Source organism: Mustelus asterias, unplaced genomic scaffold, assembly GCF_964213995.1.
Source record: "Mustelus asterias unplaced genomic scaffold, sMusAst1.hap1.1 HAP1_SCAFFOLD_881, whole genome shotgun sequence".
Classification (NCBI taxonomy): domain Eukaryota; kingdom Metazoa; phylum Chordata; class Chondrichthyes; order Carcharhiniformes; family Triakidae; genus Mustelus; species Mustelus asterias.
The window spans coordinates 100,248-122,697 of NW_027590827.1; the positions used below are offsets into that span (position 1 = coordinate 100,248).

General features: G+C 49.2%; 1 protein-coding gene across 1 annotated transcript in view; it reads right to left on the bottom strand.

Annotated features, from left to right (window-relative positions):
* LOC144487566 (TOM1-like protein 1) overlaps positions 1–22,450 on the bottom strand; it is a 43,933-nt gene that overhangs the window by 17,347 nt on the left and 4,136 nt on the right. Inside the window, exon 2 of the mRNA XM_078205649.1 lies at positions 1,556–1,634. Coding sequence (XP_078061775.1) covers positions 1,556–1,634 — 79 coding nt within the window. The remainder of the gene's footprint in view (positions 1–1,555; positions 1,635–22,450) is intronic.

A 22,450-nucleotide genomic window follows, 5' to 3' on the forward strand; every position in this document is an offset into this window, starting at 1 on the left:
CCAGTATGCTGACTCCCAACACTGGCCCACTGACCCTTGACCCCAGCATGCTGACCCCTGACCCCAGAACGCTGATGCTTGACACTGGCCCACTGACCCAGCATGCTGACCCCGCCCCACCCCCCCCCCCCCCCCCCCCCCCACACTGGCAAGCTCACTGCTGACCCTAGCACCCTGGCTCTTAACCCAGCACACTGACCTGCAACCCCAGCCTGCTGACCCCTGACCCCAGCACTCTGATCCCTGACCTCAATACGTTGATTCCCTCACACCCAATCATGGATTGCTGACCCCACCAACCGTGGCACAGTAACTAACATCCTGACCCCATCACTCTTACTCCCGACCCTTTAACCCAAGCATTCTGAGCACACCCCCTCCTCCTGCCGACCCTGCCCACCCACGCAGACACCCGTGCACGCAGACTCACACACATACATATACACTCACTGGTGCACTCAGACATGCCACACAAACACTCTCCCGCACAGTGTTAGGCAATCGGTTTAGCTTTCAGGAAGCGATATTTGTATTTTCTGGGTGACACACCAGAAGGCCAACCTCCGCTCGACCCCACCCACATTCAGTGTTCTGAACTCTGACCCCTGGCATTTTGCCATCTTTGATATCTGTGACATTGTGTGTCTCTCTGCCGGGTCAGGCTTGTGGAACACATTAACAGCATCACATGATCACATCAATCTCACAATGTGTTTGTTTTGTAAATGATGGAAGTTTAAACCTGCCTCAATAACCTGCAGTCATTCCGAGGCTCAGAAACTCCCAGAGGCTCAGGACGGAGGCAACCGGGGAAAATCCAGAGTCCTTCACCCAATTTCCCTCATCCCAGTGTGCACTCTCCCTGTACCCCTCAATCCCAGTGTACTCTTTGCATGTACCCCTCAATCCCAGTGTACACTCTCCCTGTACCCCTCAATCCCAGTGTACACTCTCCCTGTACCCCTCAATCCCAGTGTACACCCTCCCTGTACCCCTCAATCCCAGTGTACACCCTCCCTGTACCCCTCAATCCCAGCGTACTCTTTGCGTGTACCCCTCAATCCCAGTGCATTCTTTGCGTGTACCCCTCAATCCCAGTGCACTCTTTGCGTGTACCCCTCAATCCCAGTGCACTCTTTGCGTGTACCCCTCAATCCCAGTGCACTCTTTGCGTGTACCCCTCAATCCCAGTGCACTCTTTGCGTGTACCCCTCAATCCCAGTGCACTCTTTGCGTGTACCCCTCAATCCCAGTGCACTCTTTGCGTGTACCCCTCAATCCCAGTGCACTCTTTGCGTGTACCCCTCAATCCCAGTGCACTCTTTGCGTGTACCCCTCAATCCCAGTGCACTCTTTGCGTGTACCCCTCAATCCCAGTGCACTCTTTGCGTGTACCCCTCAATCCCAGTATACTCTATGCGTGTACCCCTCAATCCCAGTGTACTCAATGCGTGTACCCCTCAATCCCAGTGTAATCAATGCCTGTACCCCTCAATCCCAATGTACTCAATGCGTATACCCATGCCCCCTCCCCACCCCCCGCCAGTGAACTCACCCCTCCTTGTTGATGATGTCATGGATGAGGTTGAATTGGGCCCAGTCGGCAGTTTTCTGTGTTCCGACAGTGGCTTTCTCTGAAAAAGCAAATCTTTCTCCATTAATCTCAGTAATAAACAAACAATGACTTCATGGCTGGGTGGAGTCTGGGACAACACTGACCTTTCAGTCTGGGGTCTGGGCTTGAGTCCAGGTAACTGCAATGAAAGCCCCTCTATCTCTGCACAACTCACAATGCAGCAACGGCAAGGCAACCTCCATTCAGTAACTGAATCGAATCCCAGGGCAACAGATCTCCTATCAACAGCAACCCCATTCAGTCAGGCTGGTGTACGAGTCTCAGTAATAAGACAGTGACACAGTAATATGAGAGCTAAGACACATTGTTATAGTGTAAATGGAAATTTAACCCTTGCTGTCCCTGTCCTGGGAGTGTTTGATGGGGTAAGAAGTCTCACAACACCAGGTTAAAGTCCAACAGGTTTATTTGGTAGCAAACGCCACTAGCTTTCGGAGCGCTGCCCCTTCATCAGGTGGAGTGGGAGATCTGTTCACAAACAGGGCACAAAGACACAAACTCAATTTACAGAATAATGGTTGGAATGCGCGTCTTTACAGCTAATCAAGTCTTAAAGGTACAGACAATGTGAGTGGAGAGAGCTTTAAGCACAGGTTAAAGAGATGTGTATTGTCTCCAGACAGTACAGCTAGCATAACCTGTGCTTAATGCTCTCTCCACTCACATTGTCTGTACCTTTAAAACTTGGTTAGCTGTAAAGAATCTCATTCCAATCATTATTCTGTAAATTGAGTTTGTGTCTCTGTGTGCCCTGTTTGACGAAGGAGCAGTGCTCCGAAAGCTTATGGTATTTGCTACCAATTAAACCTGCTGGACTTTAACCTGGTATTGTGAGACTTCTTACTGTGTTCACCCCAGTCCAACGCCGGCATCTCCACATCAGTGTTTGATGGGGACAGTGTAGAGGGAGCTTTACTCTGTATCTAACCCTGTGCTGTACCTGTCCTGGGACTGTTTGATGGGAACAGTGTAGAGGGAGCTTTACTCTGTATCTAACCCCGTGCTGTATCTGTCCTGGGAGTGTTTGATGGGGACAGTGTAGAGGGAGCTTTACTCTGTATCTAACCCCGTGCTGTACCTGTCCTGGGAGTGTTTGATGGGAACAGTGTAGAGGGAGCTTTACTCTGTATCTAACCCCGTGCTGTATCTGTCCTGGGAGTGTTTGATGGGGACAATGTAGAGGGAGTCTTGCTTTTACCCATCCCCCTACCTCCTCTTGCCCCCACTTTGTCCCTCTCGGTAAAGTGTCACTGAGCAGAAATGTAAATATTCCCATCGGGATTTCAGATTCTGGCTATGAAACTAGCTCCGAGAATTCCCATTCGATCCATTCCAGTGGTCTAACTGTGACTGTCACCTCTGGTAAGAGTCATCTCCCCTCAGGATCCTCCAGCAACTCTGAGCTTCCATCACGGACCAATCACAGCTCCTACTCCCACTCCCACTCGCCCTCGGAATGAGGCATTTCACTCCGAGGAACCTCTTCATCTGGCTGAACAATTCCATTCTGCGTTTGCCACTCGCTCCCCCACACACTCACTTTAACTGCAAATCACATCCCAGTTAGAGGTAGGTTCTTTACTCAGAGAGTAGTAAGGGCGTGGAATGCCCTGCCTGCAGCCGTGGTGGACTCGTCAACGTTTTGAGCGTTCAAGTGGTTATTGGATAAACATATGGATGATATTGGAATAGTGTAGATTAGAGGGGCTTTAGATTGGTACCACTGGTCGGCGCAACATCGAGGGCCGAAGGGCCTGTACTGCGCTGTAATGTTCAATGTTCAGTCTCCTGCCCTCTACATCAATGTCCAGCTAACAGAGCAGGAGGGGTCCTTAACAAGTCAGAAGGAGGATATTTGGCCCATCAGGTTAATGCTAGCTCTCTGAAGAGTATTCAGTCAATCCCATTCCCCCCGCTCCATCCCCATATCCCTGCAAGTTTATTTCCCTCAAGAACCCATTCAATTCCCTCTTGAAACCATCCACGATCTCCACTTCCGCTCCCCCCTCAGAGGAGCGAGTTCCAACTCGCTCCCCATCGCTGTGTAAAGTCTTCCTCCCAACCCCAGTATCTCTTACCCCAAATCTTGTCTGTGTGCCCCTAGTCCTCGTACAATCAGCAAATTGGAACCTTATTCAAACCCGTCATCATCTCGCCCACCTCAATCAGATCTCTCCTCAATCTCCATCTCGCTCCAGGGATAACAATCCCAGCCCCTCCGACTGCACCTTGTGGATAGATTCCCTCTTCCCTGGATCTTGTAAATGTCCCCCCCAACCCTCTCAAGGACACTCGCATCGTTCCTAAGGTAGTGATGAGAACTGGACACAGTCTGTGTTTGAACTCAATGCCACAATTTATGAAGCCCAAGATCCCGACTACTTTGTTAGCCACTCTCTCATTGTTTCCTGCCACTCCAAAGCTCTGGGCGGGATTGTTAAAGCAGCACTCCCTCAGCACTGACCGTCTGACAGTGCGTCACTCCCTCAGTACTGACCCTCTGACAGTGCGGCACTCCCTCAGTACTGACCCTCTGACAGTGTAGCACTCCCTCAGTACTGACCCTCTGACAGTGCGGCACTCCCTCAGCACTGACCGTCTGACAGTGCGGCACTCCCTCAGTACTGACCCTCTGACAGTGCGGCACTCCCTCAGTACTGACCGTCTGACAGTGCAGCACTCCCTCAGTACTGACCCTCTGACAGTGCGGCACTCCCTCAGTACTGACCCTCTGACAGTGCGGCACTCCCTCAGTACTGACTCTCTGACAGTGCTGCACTCCCTCACTACTGACCCTCTAACAGTGCGGCACGCCCTCAGTGCTGCAGTGTAGAGTCAGTCTCAAGCCTCTGCAGGGAAACTTGAAGCCACAATCTTCGACCTATGGACATGAGAGAGGGAGATAGAGAAACGGAGAGAGATGGAAATACGCACTGAGCTACAACTGAGTCTTTACTCTTTAAACAATGAGGCGCTGGAACTCCCTGTGAACCTGGTGAACAGGACTCGGGGTAAAGCCACCAGACAAACAAATGTGTTGTCTCAATGTTGCATCAGTTCCTGCATTGCCAGCTCCTGATGCAAATCATAGTCAAAGCGAGTTTCCAAGCCAGTCACCGAGTTTCTGAAACATATCCCAGAGCAGGAACAAAGGGAGAAAATAAGTCAGCACCTGAATACAAACACAACTATTCCAATCTATCCAGCGTCTTTTATATCCCAAAACAATTCACAGGAATACATTCAGATGTAAAACTGACCCTGAGTCAAAAGGGTAACAGATGCTGGGCTTGCCAGTGACATCCACAGCCCATGAGAACAGAGATACGAAGACAGGTGATCACAATGGCTGGTTTTACCTAAAGGAGGACAGACTGACTGGTGGACCGGTTTCGGGAGGGAATTCCCAAGCTTAGGGGCCCAAGACAGCTGAGGGAACGGTCGCCAGTGGTGGGCGCAGGAGGTGGGACATTCACGAGAGGCCAGGATTAGAGGAGCGCAGAGATCTCAGAGGCCGAGAGGGCTGGAGGGGGTTACGGTGCAGAGAGATGGGGCAGCTCTGAGGACTATGAACGTGTGAGCGAGGGAGACAATTTACTACCTGGCCTCAAATCCAGCTCAGAGCCTTATCTTGCTCTAAACCGCCGACACTGGCAGGGTTGGGCTGCTGGATACGAGTCCACATTACCAGGCAGACCCCAGTAAAGGGGACAGACTCCCCCTGGCACTCAGGGTGGGTACAGGAGAGGCGGGTGGGGGAAACTCCTCTCAGAGACACATCGGTTTCCTGTTAACTCTGCAACCAGCTGGGCCCAGAGGAGACATTTCACTCCAGAATCTCAGTTTACACCCAGTAGCACAGACAGTGAGCAGTTTTCCAATAGCTTCTTACTAAACACAGGAAAATATCCTGTGGGCGGCATGGTGACACAGTGGTTAGCACTGCTGCCTTCACAGTGCCAGGGACGATTCCCGGCTTGGGTCACTGTCTGTGTGGAGTCTGCACATTCTCCCCGAGTCTCCGTGAGTTTCCTCCGGGTGCTCCAGTTTCCTCCCACAGTCCGAAAGACTGATCGGGTTAGGCGCATTGGCCGTGCTAAATTCTCCCTCAGTGTACCCGAACAGGTGACGGAGTGTGGCGACTCGGGGATTTTCACAGTAATTTCATTGTCGTGTTAATGTAATAGATAAAAACTTAAGAGTTGGGACTGTCGCTTTTATTTGCATTTTGGGCGTACCAAAGGAAAATCACCCGAGGTGTTTTGGTGACGTTTGAAGCAGACTCCTTGCTCTTGTCCCAACAGATACTCTCTATTTAACACTTCCTGCCCCTCCTCCTGTCCCCAGTCATTGCTGCGGGGGTGAGAATGGACCGGAGGCAGACTGATGGGTGCGCAGTTGTTTTTCAGACTGGGGGGAGGACACAGTGGTCTTCCCTGAGGGTCAGTGTCAGGTCCACTCTCCTTACAATAGATGTCGATGATAGCATTGTGTGCGTGGGACTTCATTCCGAAGCTTACAGGTGACATGAAGTTCTGAAATGTTCGGGAGGATCATAACAGAGTTCAGGAGGACACAGACAGGGTAAAATGGGTAGACCGGTGGTTCAACACAGATTCAACTCAACGCAGAGAAGTACAGAGTGATACATTTTGGGAAGAAGAACCGGGAGAGACGATATGAAATGAAGGGTACAATTGTAAAGAGGATGCAGGGACAGGGAGAGCTGGTGGTTTGTGTACCTAAACCTCCGACAAATCGAGAAGACTGTTCAGAAAGTGTGTGCGCTCCCTTGGAGTTACAGAAGCAGAGAGATGATGCTAAACCTTCACAAACACCGACCTCCACTGAAGGTCTATGTCCAACTCCTGGCACTAGACTTCAGGAAGAATGACAGGGTCTCCGAGGAGGGATGCAGAGAAGATTTATCAATGTGAAAGCAGCGGTGGGGAGCTCGGGAGATACTGGAGGAGCTGGGATTGTTCTCCTTAGAGCAGAGCCGGTTAAAGGACGGTTTGATGGAGGGGTTACCATGGAGAGAATCTTGCTTGTGGTGGGAAAGTGAGTAGCCAGGAGACACGGATTTGCGGTGGTTGGTGACTGAGTCATAGGTGAGTTGCTACGATCTGCAACATGGTTCCTGAGAGGCTGCTGGAAATTCATTAAATGGTAACTTCAAATAGGGAATTGGGTAAATATCAAAGAGAAGGTAAACATTTGCAGAGTTAATCAGTGTTTTCCAGCCTTTTGTCTGTCATAGTACATCTTGGTATATATAACAATCTGAGACACACCTCTATTTTCTCCGTCTCTTCCCTTACTGGGAGCATAGTTTTTAACTTCTCCCGGTCTCTCTTGCTTCTCCGAAGGTTTTAGAAACACAAAAACATAGAAACTAAAAGCAGGAGAAGGCCATTCGGCCCTTCGAGCCTGCTACACCATTCATCACAATCATGGCTGATCATCGAATTCAATATCCTGATCCCCCCCCATATCCCTCAATCCCTTTAGCCCCAAGAGCTATATCTAATTTCTTCTTGAAATCAGACAACGTTTTGGCCTCAACTACTTTCTGTGGGAGTGAATTCCACACATTCACCACCCTCTGGGTGAAGAAATTTCTCCTCACCTCAGTTCTAAAAGGTTTACCCCTTATCCTCAAACTATGACCCCCTAGTTCTGGACTCCCCCCACCATCGGGAACATTCTTTCTGAATCTACCCTGTCTAACCCTGTTAGAATTTTATAAGTTTCTATGAGATCCCCTCTCGTTCTTCTAAACTCCAGTGAATATAATGATAACTGAGTTAGTCTCTCCTCATATGACAGACCTGCTATCCCAGGAATCAGCCTGGTAAACCTTTGCTGTACCCCCTCTATAGCAAGGACATCCTTCCTCAGATAAGGACACCAAAACTGCACACAATACTCCAGGTGTGGCCTCACCAATGCCCTGTACAATTGCAGCAAAACATCCCAATCCCAATAGTCAAATCCTCTCGCTATGAAGCCCAACATACCATTTGCCTTCTTTACTGCCTGCTGTACCTGCGCGTTTACTTACAGCGAGTGATACACGAGGACACCAAGGTCTCGCTGAGTATCCACCTCTCTCAGTTTACCCCCATTCAAGTGAAAGGTTTTTGCACCCTTTTTGAGTTTTTGTTTATATGTGTGGGCTCTTCGTCTTCAGCTTCAAGTCCCGTTGGTCACGTGCAGAGGCCTGACCAACGTAACATTTCTGAATCACGTGTGTGCGGCTCTTTCCAGCCGCGCCTGTGCGGGAGGCCGAGGTACATCCAGTCTCGGAGATGCAGATCACAAAGCTGAAGACAGAAGTTAGTTTTAGTTTAATTACATGAATTTTGAATCATTTTGAATCTTTTATCATGGCACACTTGTGGGGGGGCAGGGGGAGGGGAGGCCTTCATGGCACACGGGTTGGGAGCGATTGGAGTAGAGGGCTAACAGAATAGCTGCTTCAAAGAACAAGCACAGTCATGATGGGCTGAATGGCCTCCTTCTGTGCCGAAGGTTGTAGGATCTATTATCACGTTTAATAAGATCATAAGAAATAGGGGTAGGCCATTCAGCCCCTTGAGTCAGCTCCACTATTCAATTGGATCGTGGCTGATCTGATTGTGGTCTCACTTTCTCCCCCCACCCTGTCCCCCACCTCCCCCCCCCCGCCCCCCACTCCCTCCTCCCACCCCTCTGCAACCTTTAACTTCCGTGTCTGTCAGAAATGTGTCTAACTCAGTTTTGATTTTATTCAGTGACCCAACCTCCTCTGCTCTCCAGTGAAGAGAACTCCACAGACTGACAACTAACGCCCGTCGGTCATCACTGGTTTAAGTGAGAGATCCCTTATTTTCAAACTGTGTACTCTTGTTCTGGATTTTCACATGAGGGAGACATGTCCTCTCGGCATTCACCCTGTCAAGCTGCCATGTTTAAAGAAGATCACTCCTCAATCTTCCAAACTCCCAGGGAATCTCCTCAGAGTTGGAATAGACTCCGTCTGCTTAAACTTCCCTCATGAGAGACCAAGTGTAGTGTGTCAAAATTTGCAGATGACACTAAGACGAGCGGCAGAGTAAAGTATGCAGAGGACGTTGAAAGTCTGCAAAGGGATATAGATCATCTAAGTGAGTGGACGAGGGTCTGGCAGATGGAGTACAATGTTGGTAAATGTGAGGTCATCCATTTTGGTAGGAATAACAGCAAAATGGACTCTTATTTAAATGGTAAAAAATTGCAGCATGCTGCTGTGCAGAGGGACTTGGGTATCCTTGTGCAGGAATCACAAGGAGTTGGTTTGCAGGTGCAGCAGGTAATTAAGAAGGCAAATGGAATTTTGTCCTTCATTGCTGGAGGGATGGAGTTTAAAAACAGGGAGGTTATGTTGCAGCTGTATAAGGTGCTGGTGAGGCCATACCTGGAGTACTGTGTACAGTTCTGGTCTCCTTACTTGAGAACAGATATACTGGCACTGGAGTGAGTGCAGAGGAGATTCACTAGGTTGATTCCAGGGTTGAGAGGGTTGGCTTATGAGGAGAGACTGAGTAGACTGGGGCTATACTCATTGAAATTCAGAAGAATAAGGGGAGATCTTATAGAAACAAATAAGATTATGAAGGGAATAGATAAGTTAGAAGCAGCGAAGTTGTTTCCACTGGCAGGTGAAACTAGAACTAGAACTATAGCCTCAAAATAAAGGGAAGCCAATTTTGGACTGAGTTGAGGAGGAACTTCTTCACATAAAAGGTTGTAAATCTGTGGAATTCCCTGCCCAGTGAAGCAGTTGAGGCTACCTCATTGAATGTTTTTAAGGCAAGGATAGATACATTTTTGAACAGTAAAGGAATTAAGGGTTATGGTGAGCGGGCGGGTAAGTGGAGCTGAGTCCATGAAAAGATCAGCCATGATCTTATTGAATGGTGGAGCAGGCTCAAGGGGCCAGATGGCCTACTCCTGCTCCTCGTTCTTATGTTCTTATGAGATGACACCTTCATCCCAGGAATCAGCTGAGTCAATCTTCTCTGAGCTGCCTCCAATGCAAGTACCATAAGTATATCCCTCCACCCTCCCATCCATTGACTCTGTCTACACTTCCTCGGAAAAATAGCCAGCATAATTAAGGACCCCAAGCATTCCGGACATTCTCTCTCCCATCTTTTTCCGTTGGGAAAAAGATACCAAAGTCTGAGGTCACGTACCAACCAATTCAAGAACAGCTTCTTCCCTGCTGCTGTCAGACTTTTAAATGGACCTACCTTGCATTAAGTTGATCTTTCTCTACACCCGAGCTATGACTGTAACACTACATTCTGCACTCTCTCGTTTCCTTCTCTATGAATGGTATGCTTTGTCTATATAGTGCGCAAGAAACAATACTTTTCACTGTATGTTAATACATGTGGCAATAATAAATTAAATCAAATCAAATCCTTAAGTGAGGAGACCAAAACTGTACACAATACTCTGGATGTGATCTTGGGTGGCACAGTGGTTAGCACTACTGCCTCACAGCGCCAGGGACCTGGGTACAGTTCCCAGCTTGGGTCACTGTCTGTGTGGAGTCTGCACGTTCTCCCCGTGTCTGCGTGGGTTTCTACCGGGTTCTCCGGTTTCTTCCCACAGTCCGCTGGTTAGGTTCATTGGCCGTGCTAAATTCTCCCTCAGTGTACCCAAACAGGCACCGCAGTGTGGCAACTAGGGGATTTTTACAATAACTTCATTGCAGCATTAATGTAAGCCTACTTGTGAAACTAATAAATAAATTTCAAACTAATGTCCTGTACATCAGTAACAAGACTTCCCTTCTTTTATACTCCAACCCCCTTACAATAAAGGTCAACATTCCATTTACATTTCTAATTACTTGCATGCTTATTTTTTGTGATTCATGTCCAAGGACACCCAGATCCCTCTGTACCCCAGCATCCTGCAGTCTCTCTATTTAAATAATATTCTGCTTTTTCATTCCTCCTGCCAAAATGGACAATCTCATTTTCCCACATTATGCCCCACCTGCCACTCACTTAACCTATCTACACCCAATGGCAGACTCTTTGTATCCTCCTTACAACTTGCTTTCCTACCTTCACATCATCAATAAATTTAGATACAATACAGCTGGGGTCACTTCACCCCATTCTTTAAATTGGAACTGTGAGTAACTGGGGCCTCAGCTTCCTGTGGCACTCCAATCGTTAGATTTTGCAAATCTGAAAAAGATCCATTTGTCCCAACTCACTGCTTCACATTAGCCAATCCTCTATCCATGCTAATATATCACTCCCAACACCGTCAGTTCCTATACGACCATAAGATATAGGAGCAGAATTAAGCCGTTCGGCCTATTGAGTCTGCTCTGCCATTCAATCATGGCTGATATGATTCTCATTCTCCTGCCTTCTCCCTGTAACCCTTGATCCCCTTATTGATCAAGAACCTATCTATCTCTGCCTTAAAGACACTCAATGACCTGGCCTCCACAGCCCTCTGTGGCATTGAGTTCCACAGATTCACCACCCTCTGGCTGAAGAAATTCCTCCTCATCTCAGTTTTGAAGGAGTGCCCCGTCACTCTGAGGTTGTGCCCTCGAGTTCTAGTCTCTCCCACGAGTGGAAACATCCTCTCCATATCCACTCTATCCAGGACTCTCAGTATTCTGTAAGTTTCAATTAGACCCTCCCTCATCCTTCTAAACTCCATCGAGTATAGACACAGACTCCTCAACCGATCCTCATACGACAAACTCTTCATTCCTGGGATCATTCTTGTGAGCCTCCTCTGGACCCTTTCCAAGGCCAGCACATCTTTCCTTAGGTATGGGGCCCAAAACTGCTCACAATATTATGTTGTGTAGCAACCTTTTATGTAGCAGCTTATCAAATTCCTTTTTATTGGAAATGTAAATATACATCTATTTTCTGGTTCCACTTTATCCATCCTGCTTGTTACATCCTCAAAATAAGTTTGTCAAATGTGATTTCTCTTTCACGGAACCCCGTAGACTCTGCCTGATTATATCCTGATTCTCCAATATCCTGCTCTTACCTTCTTCATAATGGATTCTGGCATTTTCCCCAATGACAACTATTGGATTAACTGGCATACAGTTTTGATTTGATTTGATTTATTATTGTCACGTGTGTTGGGATACAGTGAAAAGTAAAGCTTCTTGCGTGCTACACAGACAAAGCATACTGTTCATAGAGAAGGAAAGGAGTGCAGAATGTAGTGTTACACTCATAGCATTGTCAGAGTTTAGAAGAGTTAGAATAGAGTTTTAGAAGCATAGAACGAGAGTAAAAGATAGAATTATAGGGTATGCTGGGAACAGCTCTTGAGGAGTCGCCACGCTCCTGCTTTCTGTCACCCCCCCCCCCCCCCCCCCCCCCCGCCCTTTTGATGAGAGGTGTCACTTTTGCGTTTTCCAATCTGCCAGGACCTTCCCTGGTCTAAGGAATTTTGGAACATTTCAACCAGCCCATTGACTATCTCTGGAATACAGGTCAATCGGGTCCAGGGGATTTGTCAGCCTTTAATCCCATTAGTGTCCTTTGTAGTTTTTCTCTACTGATCATGATTGTTTTAAGTTCTTCAACCCTGGAGACAAATACAACTCTCTGCCACTTCCTCCTTTCCCCTTATTTATCCCCCAGTCTCATCCTTGGAGGGCCCCAAGAGATTTTCTCTTCGGTCTTTTAAGAAGCTTATTGTTATCCTTCCGTCTATCTCCTTCAGCGATTCAGTCCGATAATGCAATCTGTGAAGACTCCTTGCTTTACTACATTAAAGGCGCTATATAAATGCAAGTTTGCATTGTTCCTGAAACTCTTTTTGAAAGTTTTGTTTCATTTCTCACATGGCTGACGAGACACTGAGAGAAAGGATAAAGTGGGACTCTCGGGGAGTGGGAATCAGAGTTGTGTTGGATGGATGTTGGGTTGGAACTAGTTTCACGTTTTACAAATAAACACTCATTGGTCAAAGTCCCCCCTCTGAGTTATAAACCTCTACCATTCTACAGATAGTTCTTCAGAAATCCACCTCTCCCAACTCAGGCATCCGTTATGAATAGATTTCTGTTATCTTAGTCCAAAAAATAGTTTTGATTATTAATTAACTTAATTCTAACTGATTACTCTCCCGTGGAATTGCTCCCATGGGGAGAAATCTTGAGCCCGCCTTCACCATCTGCAAGGTTATTGGTGGGGGTTCAAGATCCGGAAATCGTAGCTCTCGCTGGTGAGGTCGCAACTTTGGATCTTCCCCACCCTCTCTCCTCGCCGGTGACACAATCAGGTTCACGGCCGTGGTGTGCCTGCATTTTAATATTATTACCCCCGCACGCCCCTCCCATCAGCCCCCCCACCCCCACCTCGCTGTATCCTTACCCCTCGCCACATCTTCAAACCGTGCCGATGTTTACAACAGGTTCGTACGGATGTGAACCTGTCGTGGGGGTCTCCCCAGGGGCGTAAAGGTACTACAGTCCCCCTGCCCCCACCTCCACCCCTTCCAAGGGTATGAGGGACATGGCCAGGAGTGATGGGGTGGGGGGAGGTTGATTGCAGTTGTGATCAGGGCGCCCTTTGCCCCAATCTCTGAGCAGCTGGGTTTAGCTGGGTGTTTAAACCCCATCCACTCTATAATGGTGTGAATCACACTCCTTTGATTTTTCTTAAGCAGTGTCTCTAGGGAGAAACATGCCAGTATTCTCGCCAGAAACAACACTGGCATTTTTCTGGTGAAATTTACTTGCGAAGACCAAAACCAGACTAAATGTGTAACTCTGGTGAGGGGGCAGAACGTAACAGGTCTTGGGAACATCGCTGCAATTCACTCCATATCTTAAAGTCAATCTCCTGTCCTTAATTATTCTCGGAATTTAGAATGGAAGCGTGTAGGTTGATGATAGAATGGAGAATGCCAATGTAAACGTGTCACGCTGTAATTGCAGCCATTTGCCAGCAGTGGCACTATAGCAGAGGCATCAGGCTTGGGTTATGGGGGCATCTACATAGCAACACTGGGCGTAGGCCCAGTTACCACTTTCCCAGCCATGTGACCTAGGACTGAATGAAGGGCAATTCTAAGCAGCAACCCTGGTGGGATTTTCACCTGCCGCTGATAGGAATCTTCAGGTTAACTCTTCAGAACAACTGAGGGATCTATCCTGGAGGTTTCATTTAAATAGCGCCTTTCACGTCCTCAGGACACCCTGAAGCACAAAACAGAAGATGTGTAATCACTGGTCCGGATAGTAAATCTTGTTGATTGAGGGATAAATATAATCATAGAGGTTTACAGGATGGAAACAGGCCCTTTGGCCCAACTTGTCCATGCCGCCCAGTTTTTACCATTAAGTTAGTCCCAATTGCCCGCGTTTGGCCCTCTATACCAATCTTGCTCATGTAACTGTCTAACTTGGCCTGGACGATAGGGAGCCTCCCCTCGCTCTCCCACACAGTGGCACGGGACCCTTCACAGTAATGCCAGGAGCTTTGTTTTAACCTCTCAACCGTATGCCGGCACCTCCAACAGTGCAGCACTCCCTCAGTGCTGTCACGGGGATTTTTGTATCCTATCTCTGGAGTGGTGTTTAAGTTCACAGCCTCTGACTCTGGAGGAGACAGGGACAGAGACAGAGACAGAGCTATCCACTGAGCCAAAGGTGACACTTGGACCAAACCCTGAATTCGGGTTATTGCAATGAAACAGCGGGTTGATTGTTAACACTCCGATGCCACATGTGAGATTTCCTGGGATGTGGGGATCGCTGTGATCTGGGATCATCCCGCACGCCTGCTCCCATCCTCAATATTCCTGACAGCTGCTCAATTCCTTAGGATCGGGAAGCAGGTGAGTGAGTGCAGAAACATCTGGCACACTTCACCCAGCAACCTAAACACAGCTGTACTCTTCTTCTCAACACTGACACCTCCTAACAGTCTTGTTAATAAAGCAATTGTGTTCTGGGATACTGTTACACTCCACATGACGACACCATTATTGAACATGGTGCACCCATCGGTAAATACACTTTCTCCAATGTGAGCCACAGCCCAGCGGGCCACGCTGCTACCTCAGAGGCAGAGACAGGTGGCTTCCCGTCCCACTCCAGCCAGTCAAGCAAACAGCCACGGATGGCTACTCACACTGCAGCACTGAGGGAGTGCTGCGCTGTCAGAGACAGCACCTCTTCAGAAGACACATTAAACACAGGCCGTGTCTGCCTCCTCAGTGGAGGCGCTGTCTGAAGAAGAGCAAACTGGTGTCCGAATCGATATTTAACCCTCAATATCACATCAAATGAAGTGGATTTGATCGCAGCGCCATTTTTGGGAGCTTGCTGTGCACTAATTGGCTGGTGAGGTTCTTCCATCATTACCATGAGGGCACTTCATTGGCCAAAATCATTTTGGCCATTCTAAAATTGTGAAAAGTAAAATATAAATCAATCTACCTTCACAGCATTGCACTGCACTCTCCATAGCTATTCCGTGGGATGGGGAGTGGTTATAACCCCGTACGGTGCCTGTCCTGGGAGAGTGTGATGGGGACAGTGTAGAGGGAGCTTTACTCTGTATCTAACCCCATACTGTGCCTGTCCTGGGAGAGTGTGATGGGGGACAGTGTAGAGGGAGCTTTACTCTGTATCTAACCCCGTGCTGTACCTGTCCTGGGAGAGTGTGATGGGGGACAGTGTAGAGGGAGCTTTACTCTGTATCTAACCCTGTGCTGTACCTGTCCTGGGAGAGTGTGATGGGGGACAGTGTAGAGGGAGCTTTACTCTGTATCTAACCCCATACTGTGCCTGTCCTGGGAGAGTGTGATGGGGGACAGTGTAGAGGGAGCTTTACTCTGTATCTAACCCCGTGCTGTACCTGTCCTGGGAGAGTGTGATGGGGGACAGTGTAGAGGGAGCTTTACTCTGTATCTAACCCTGTGCTGTACCTGTCCTGGGAGAGTGTGATGGGGGACAGTGTAGAGGGAGCTTTACTCTGTATCTAACCCCATACTGTGCCTGTCCTGGGAGAGTGTGATGGGGGACAGTGTAGAGGGAGCTTTACTCTGTATCTAACCCCGTGCTGTACCTGTCCTGGGAGAGTGTGATGGGGGACAGTGTAGAGGGAGCTTTACTCTGTATCTAACCCTGTGCTGTACCTGTCCTGGGAGTGTTTGATGGGGGACAGTGCAGAGGGAGCTTTACTCTGTATCTAACCCCATACGGTGCCTGTCCTGGGAGAGTGGGATGGGGGACAGTGTAGAGGGAGCTTTACTCTGTATCTAACCCCGTGCTGTCCCTGTCCTGGGAGTGTTTGATGGGGGGACAGTGTAGAGGGAGCTTTACTCTGTATCTAACCCCGTGCTGTACCTGTCCTGGGAGTGTTTGTTGGGGACAGTGTAGAGGGAGCTCTACTCTGTATCTAACCTGTACCTGTCCTGGGAGTGGTTTCACCATACCAGGTTAAAGTCCAACAGGTTTATTTGGTAGCACGAGCTTTTGGAGCGCTACCCCTTCATCAGGTGAACCACTCACCTGATGAAGGGGCAACGCTCCGAAAACTTGTGCTACCAAATAAACCTGTTGGACTTTAACCTGGTGTTGTGAGACTACTTACTGTGCCTATCGCAGTCCAACGCCGGCAACTCCACATCATGTCCTGGGAGTGTTTGATGGAGACAGTGTAGAGAGATATTTACTCTGTATTTAACCCCGTGCTGTACCTGTCCTGGGAGTGTTTGATGGGGGACAGTGTAGAGGGAGCTTTACTCTGTATCTAACCCCGTGCTGTACCTGTCCTGGGAGTGTTTGATGGGGACAGTGTAGAGGGAGCTTTACTCTGTATCTAACCCCGTGCTGTACCTGTCCTGGGAGTGTTTGATGGGCATGATGTGGAGGTGCTCTGGTTTCCTCCCACAGTCCAAAGATGTGCGGGTTAGGTTGATTGGCCAGGTTAAAAATTGCCCCTTAGAGTCCTGAGATGCGTAGTTAGAGGGATTAGCGGGTAAATATGTGGGGGTAGGGCCTGGGTGGGATTGTGGTTGGTGCAGACCCGATGGGCCGAATGGCCTCCTTCTGCACTGTAGGGTTTCTTTAAAAAAAAATGCCGGTGTTGGACTGGGGTGAACACAGTAAGGGTTTGATGGGGACAGCGTAGAGGGAGCTTTACCCTGTATCTAACCCCGTGCGGTACCTGTCCTGGGAGTGTTTGATGGGGACAGTGTAGAGGGAGCTTTACTCTGTATCTAACCCCGTGCTGTACCTGTCCTGGGAGTGTTTGATGGGCACAGTGTAGAGGGAGCTTTACTCTGTATCTAACCCTGTGCTGTACCTGTCCTGGGAGTGTTTGATGGGGACAGTGTAGAGGGAGCTTTACTCTGTGCTGTACCTGACTGGGATGATTGATTCAGGGGGTATAATCCATTTATTGGTGCTATGTCCCTTGTGTAACAATAAAAACACAACTGGACATGTGTGTGTGAAATCGGAGGCTGCACCTTTGCAAACACTCATTGGCACATACGGCCCATCACAACGTTTGGAATCCAAAATAAAAACAGAAATCTCTGTAAACACAAAGCAGGTGAACCCAAAACACTGAACTCTGTGACATCCCCAGCTACTGACATTGTGCAGGTGGGATTATTTAATTAATCATAGATTCTGCACCATGTTTTGAGCAGCTATATTTTCAAACCAATAAATTCTGCACAAGTAGATCATTAATAAATTCACGAGGGGTTGCCAATTCTGTTTAAATTCTCAGTTCTAAGGGATGAAGGGATTGTTGCGGAGGTTTTGGTCACTACCTCAGCAAGCTCAAGGCTTTTCATTGGACATATTCAAGAGCAGAATGATGGAACGGAGAGTTGTGTGTCCAGGTTTCCCCAGTGGTGCTGTGTGAGGGTGGGATTGTGAAATAACAAAGGGCCAGAGACAGACCTGGTGGGAATAACTGCGGCAGAGATCGATGCTGGGAATCAGAGACAAATCAGAATATTTTCTTTGCAGCGAGGGACCAGAAAGGGGAGGAAGTGCAAAGGGGAACAGGTGTCATTGTAAACACATCACTGAAAGCTGCCTCATGGGTGTAAAATATCACTGAAAACACTCCTGCAATGGTCTGCCTCCTTCTCAAAAAGGGGTTTGGAATGCAGAAGTGTCAAGAGCTGTGCTCCGACCCCCCTCTGGGCCCCTCACCCCCTGAAATGTCTATTGGTGTGGGTGAGGATGCAGGGCAGACTTACCTGAATGAGAAAAGGAGTTAAAGGGTTAGGTTTTGGAGACAGGTGCCACAAACATTGTTTATATTCCCCCGGGTTTCGATGTTTTCCGGCTGATTCAGGTGTTCAAATTGCTGAGAATATCTAACGGGATAAATGCTGAGGGACTATTTCCTCTCCTGTTGGAGAGGGGGGGGTGTACTGATGGGGGGGCTGGCATTGCGGGTGGGGGGGTCGTTGCGGGTGGGGGGGTGTTGCGGATGGGGGGGGTGTTGCAGGCGGGGGTGGCACTGTGGGTAGGGAGGGGCACTGTGGGTAGGGAGGGGCACTGTGGGTAGGGAGGGGCACTGTGGGTAGGGAGGGGCACAGGAGTCCAGAATAAGGAGGGTAGATGCTGAAATTGTGAGGCAGGCCGTAGCGGGGAGCTGTCAGGATGAAGTTCCTCACACACAGGGGAGTGGGAATCTGGAACTCTCTCCCATCACAAAGGCAGCGGACACTGGAGGACAAGTGGAAAACTGAGGTGACCAGACTTTTGTTTGGGAAAGGGTCAGGGGTCAAAACAAGGGTCCTTGTTGAAATGTTCTCCATCTTTTGATTTCTGGGGGCTCCCTTTCCGCTCTCACTAACTCCTTTAGTAACGATGCATTCACGCAGCAACATTACCCTCAGTATGTGTGGTCACCTCGAATCAGAGACCCCCCCACAGTGCTGAAGAGGCTATTCGACCCATCCAGCCTGCACTAACTCTCTGACAGAGTATTTTACCCAGGCCTCCTCCCCCACCCTGTAACCCCATGTATTCACCCCATTAATCCCCCTATTCCACACATCTTGGGATACTGAGGGAGAATTTAGCACGGCCAATCCACCTAATCTTCACATCTTTGTACAGTGGGAGGAAACTGGAGCATCCGGAGGAAACCCACGCAGATACGGGGCAAACGTGCAAACTCCACACAGACAGTGACCCGAGGCCGGAATTGAACCTGGGTCCCTGACGCTGAGAGGCAGCAAGGCTAACCACTGCGCCACTGTATGGGATACTCGGAGGAACAGAACTAGACAAATACATCAGTATCCTCAATGATGATCACCGCTCCAGTAAACTTAAATCCACAACACACAAGCAAAGCAAGTATTTCCCAGACAACAGAATTTAAACTGGCGCAGAAAAGCAGACAGAAATTAGCAATGACCGACACACATTTCGACATCAAAAGCGGCACGGTAGCACTGTGGTTAGCACTGCTGCTTCACAGCTCCAGGGACCTGGGTTCGATTCCCGGCTTGGGTCACTGTCTGTGTGGAGTTTGCACATTCTCCTCGTGTCTGCGTGGGTTTCCTCCGGGTGCTCCGGTTTCCTCCCACAGTCCAAAGATGTGCGGGTTAGGTTGATTGGCCATGCTAAAAAATTGCCCCTTAGTGTCTTGGGATGCGTAGATTAGAGGGATTAGCGGGTAAAATATGTAGGGATATGGGGGTAGGCCTAAGTGGGATTGTGTTCGGTGCAGACTCGATGGGCCGAATGGCCTCTTTCTGTACTGTAGGGTTTCTATGATTTCTATGAAAAGCCTTCGCCCCAAACACACCGTGCGTGGACCAGTGAGGTCACAACGAACGCATCTACATTACATGTCCACAGAGATTTGAACGGAGGCAATTACTACCATTATTAACGCATTTCAGACCGACCTTAACTCAGATTGAAGTTTAACAATTGATCGAGCGTTTATATTGATTAATAGCTGTCTGTGAGACAGAATTCCAAACTCCCGGCAGCCTGTGTGTGCGAGTCTCTCCTCTCACTCCTGTTTAATCTCGCTCTAAATGTTCGATGATACTCCCTCGTTTTACACTCCTCGAGATGAAATGATCACTTATCTCAACACATTTCCGGTGACATCCACCACAGTGACTACATTTCCAAAGTATTTCATTAACTAAAGCACTTTAGGGTGTCATAAGTCATGAAAAAGCAGCATAACAACACTTGGAGTACTGTGCTCAGTTCTGGTCGCCTCATTACAGGAAGGACGTGGAAGCCATAGAAAGGATCATAGAAATCATAGAAACCCTACAGTGCAGAAGGAGGCCATTCGGCCCATCGAGTCTGCACCGACCACAATCCCACCCAGGCCCTACCCCCACATATTTACCCGCTAATCTACGCATCTCAGGACTCTAAGGGGCAATTTTTAACCTGGCCAATCAACCTAACCCGCACATCTTTGGACTGTGGGAGGAAACCGGAGCACCCGGAGGAATGCAGAGGAGATTTACAAGGATGTTGCCTGGGTTGGGGAGCATGCCTTATGAGGATAGGTTGAGTGAGCTCGGCCTTTTCTCCTTGGAGAGACGAAGGATGAGGGGTGATCTGATAGAGGTGGTATAAGATGTTGAGAGGTATTGATCGAGTGGACAGTCAGAGGCTTTTTCCCAGGGCTAAAATGGTTGCCACAAGAGGACACAGGTTTAAGGTGCTGGGGAGTAGGTACAGAGGAGATGTCAGGGGTAAGTTTTTCACTCAGAGGGTGGTGGGTGCGTGGAATGGGCTGCCAGCAACGGTGGTGGAGGCGGATTCGATAGGGTCTTTTAAGAGACTTTTAGATAAGTACATGGAACTTAGTAAGATAGAGGGTTATAGGTAAGCCAAGTAATCGCTAAGGTCGGGACATGTTCGGCACAACTTTGTGGGCCGAATGGCCTCCTTCTGCACTGCAGGATTCTATGAACTCTGTAAAAATGTAGGTTGTTCATGACTGTTTGGGACCTTTAATCTATGCAAAATAATTGCACCTAATACAGTCATTGCCCCTCAATGATTCACTATGTGTGACACAGTGAGCTGTGATAACGCACAAATGCAAATCAATCTTGTGAAATGAAACTGTTCAGAATTGAATTATTTATTTATCTATTAGAGTTACAATTAGGCTTACATTAACATTGCAATGAAGTTATTGTGACAATCCCCCAGTTACCACACTCTGGCGCCTGTTTGGGTACACAGAGAGAGAATTTAGCATGGCCCATGCACCTAACCAGCACATCTTTCAGACTGTGGGAGGAAACCGGAGCACCCGGAAGAAACCCATGCAGACACGGGGAGAATGTGCAAACTCCACACAGACAGTGACCCAAGCCGGGAATCAAATCCGGGTCCCTGGCGCTGTGAGGCAGCAGTGCGAACCACTGTGCCACCCTTCCAATTGGTGTTCATTGCAATGGCAGCCACTGTATTTCTCCAAACATGGAGCGTTAAACGAAAGACGCCACATGCATTTGCAAAGCAACGTGTGGTCTCAATGACCTGTCTCCCAGTTTGCTGAATATTTCTGTGCTGTCTGCTGTAAAACTGTTCCCTCCCCACTCAACCACCACCACAGGCAAAGTCTCCCTCACCACATGCAGTCACCCACTGATACCCTGCAGACTCTACCCTCCCAGTGTCTGCCTCCTCTCTCCGCCCTGACCCATGACAGTCACTCCACATCGGCTAGCAATCTGTCTCACTTCTGCCAGCACCCCGCCCCTCCGCATTCACCCCCCCCCCACCCTCCAAATGCAGCACTCCCTCAGTACTGACCCTCTGACAGTGCGGCACTCCCTCAGCACTGACCCTCTGACAGTGCGGCACTCCCTCAGCACTGACCCTCTGACAGTGCAGCACTCCCTCAGCACTGACCCTCTGACAGTGCAGCACTCCCTCAGCACTGACCCTCTGACAGTGCAGCACTCCCTCAGCACTGACCCTCTGACAGTGCAGGACTCCCTCAGTACTGACCCTCTGACAGTGCGGCACTCCCTCAGTACTGACCCTCTGACAGTGCGGCACTCCCTCAGTACTGACCCTCTGACAGTGCGGCACTCCCTCAGTACTGACCCTCTGACAGTGCAGCACTCCCTCAGCACTGACCCTCTGACAGTGCAGCACTCCCTCAGCACTGACCCTCTGACAGTGCAGGACTCCCTCAGTACTGACCCTCTGACAGTGCGGCACTCCCTCAGTACTGACCCTCTGACAATGCGGCACTCCCTCAGCACTGACCCTCTGACAATACGGCACTACCTCAGCACTGACCCTCTGACAGTGCAGCACTCCCTCAGTACAGACCCTCTGACAGTGCAGCACTCCCTCAGCACTGACCCTCTGACAGTCCGACATTCCCTCAGTACTGACCCTCTGACAATGCAGCACTCCCTCAGCACTGTCCCTCTGATAGTGCAGCACTCCCTCAGTACTGACCCTCCGAGAGTGCGGCTCTCCCTCAGCACTGACCCTCTGACAGTGTGGCACTCACTCAGCACTGACCCGCTGACAGTGTGGCACTCCCTCAGCACTGACCCTCTGACAGTGCAGTATTCCCTCAATACTGACCCTCTGACAGTGCGGCACTCCCTCAGCACTGACCCTCTGACAGTGCGGCACGCCCTCAGCACTGACACTCTGACAGTGCAGCACTCCCTCAGTGCTGACCCTCTGACAGTGCGGCACTCCCTCAGCACTGACCCTCTGACAGTGCGGCACTCCCTCAGTACTGACCCTCTGACAGTGCGGCACTCCCT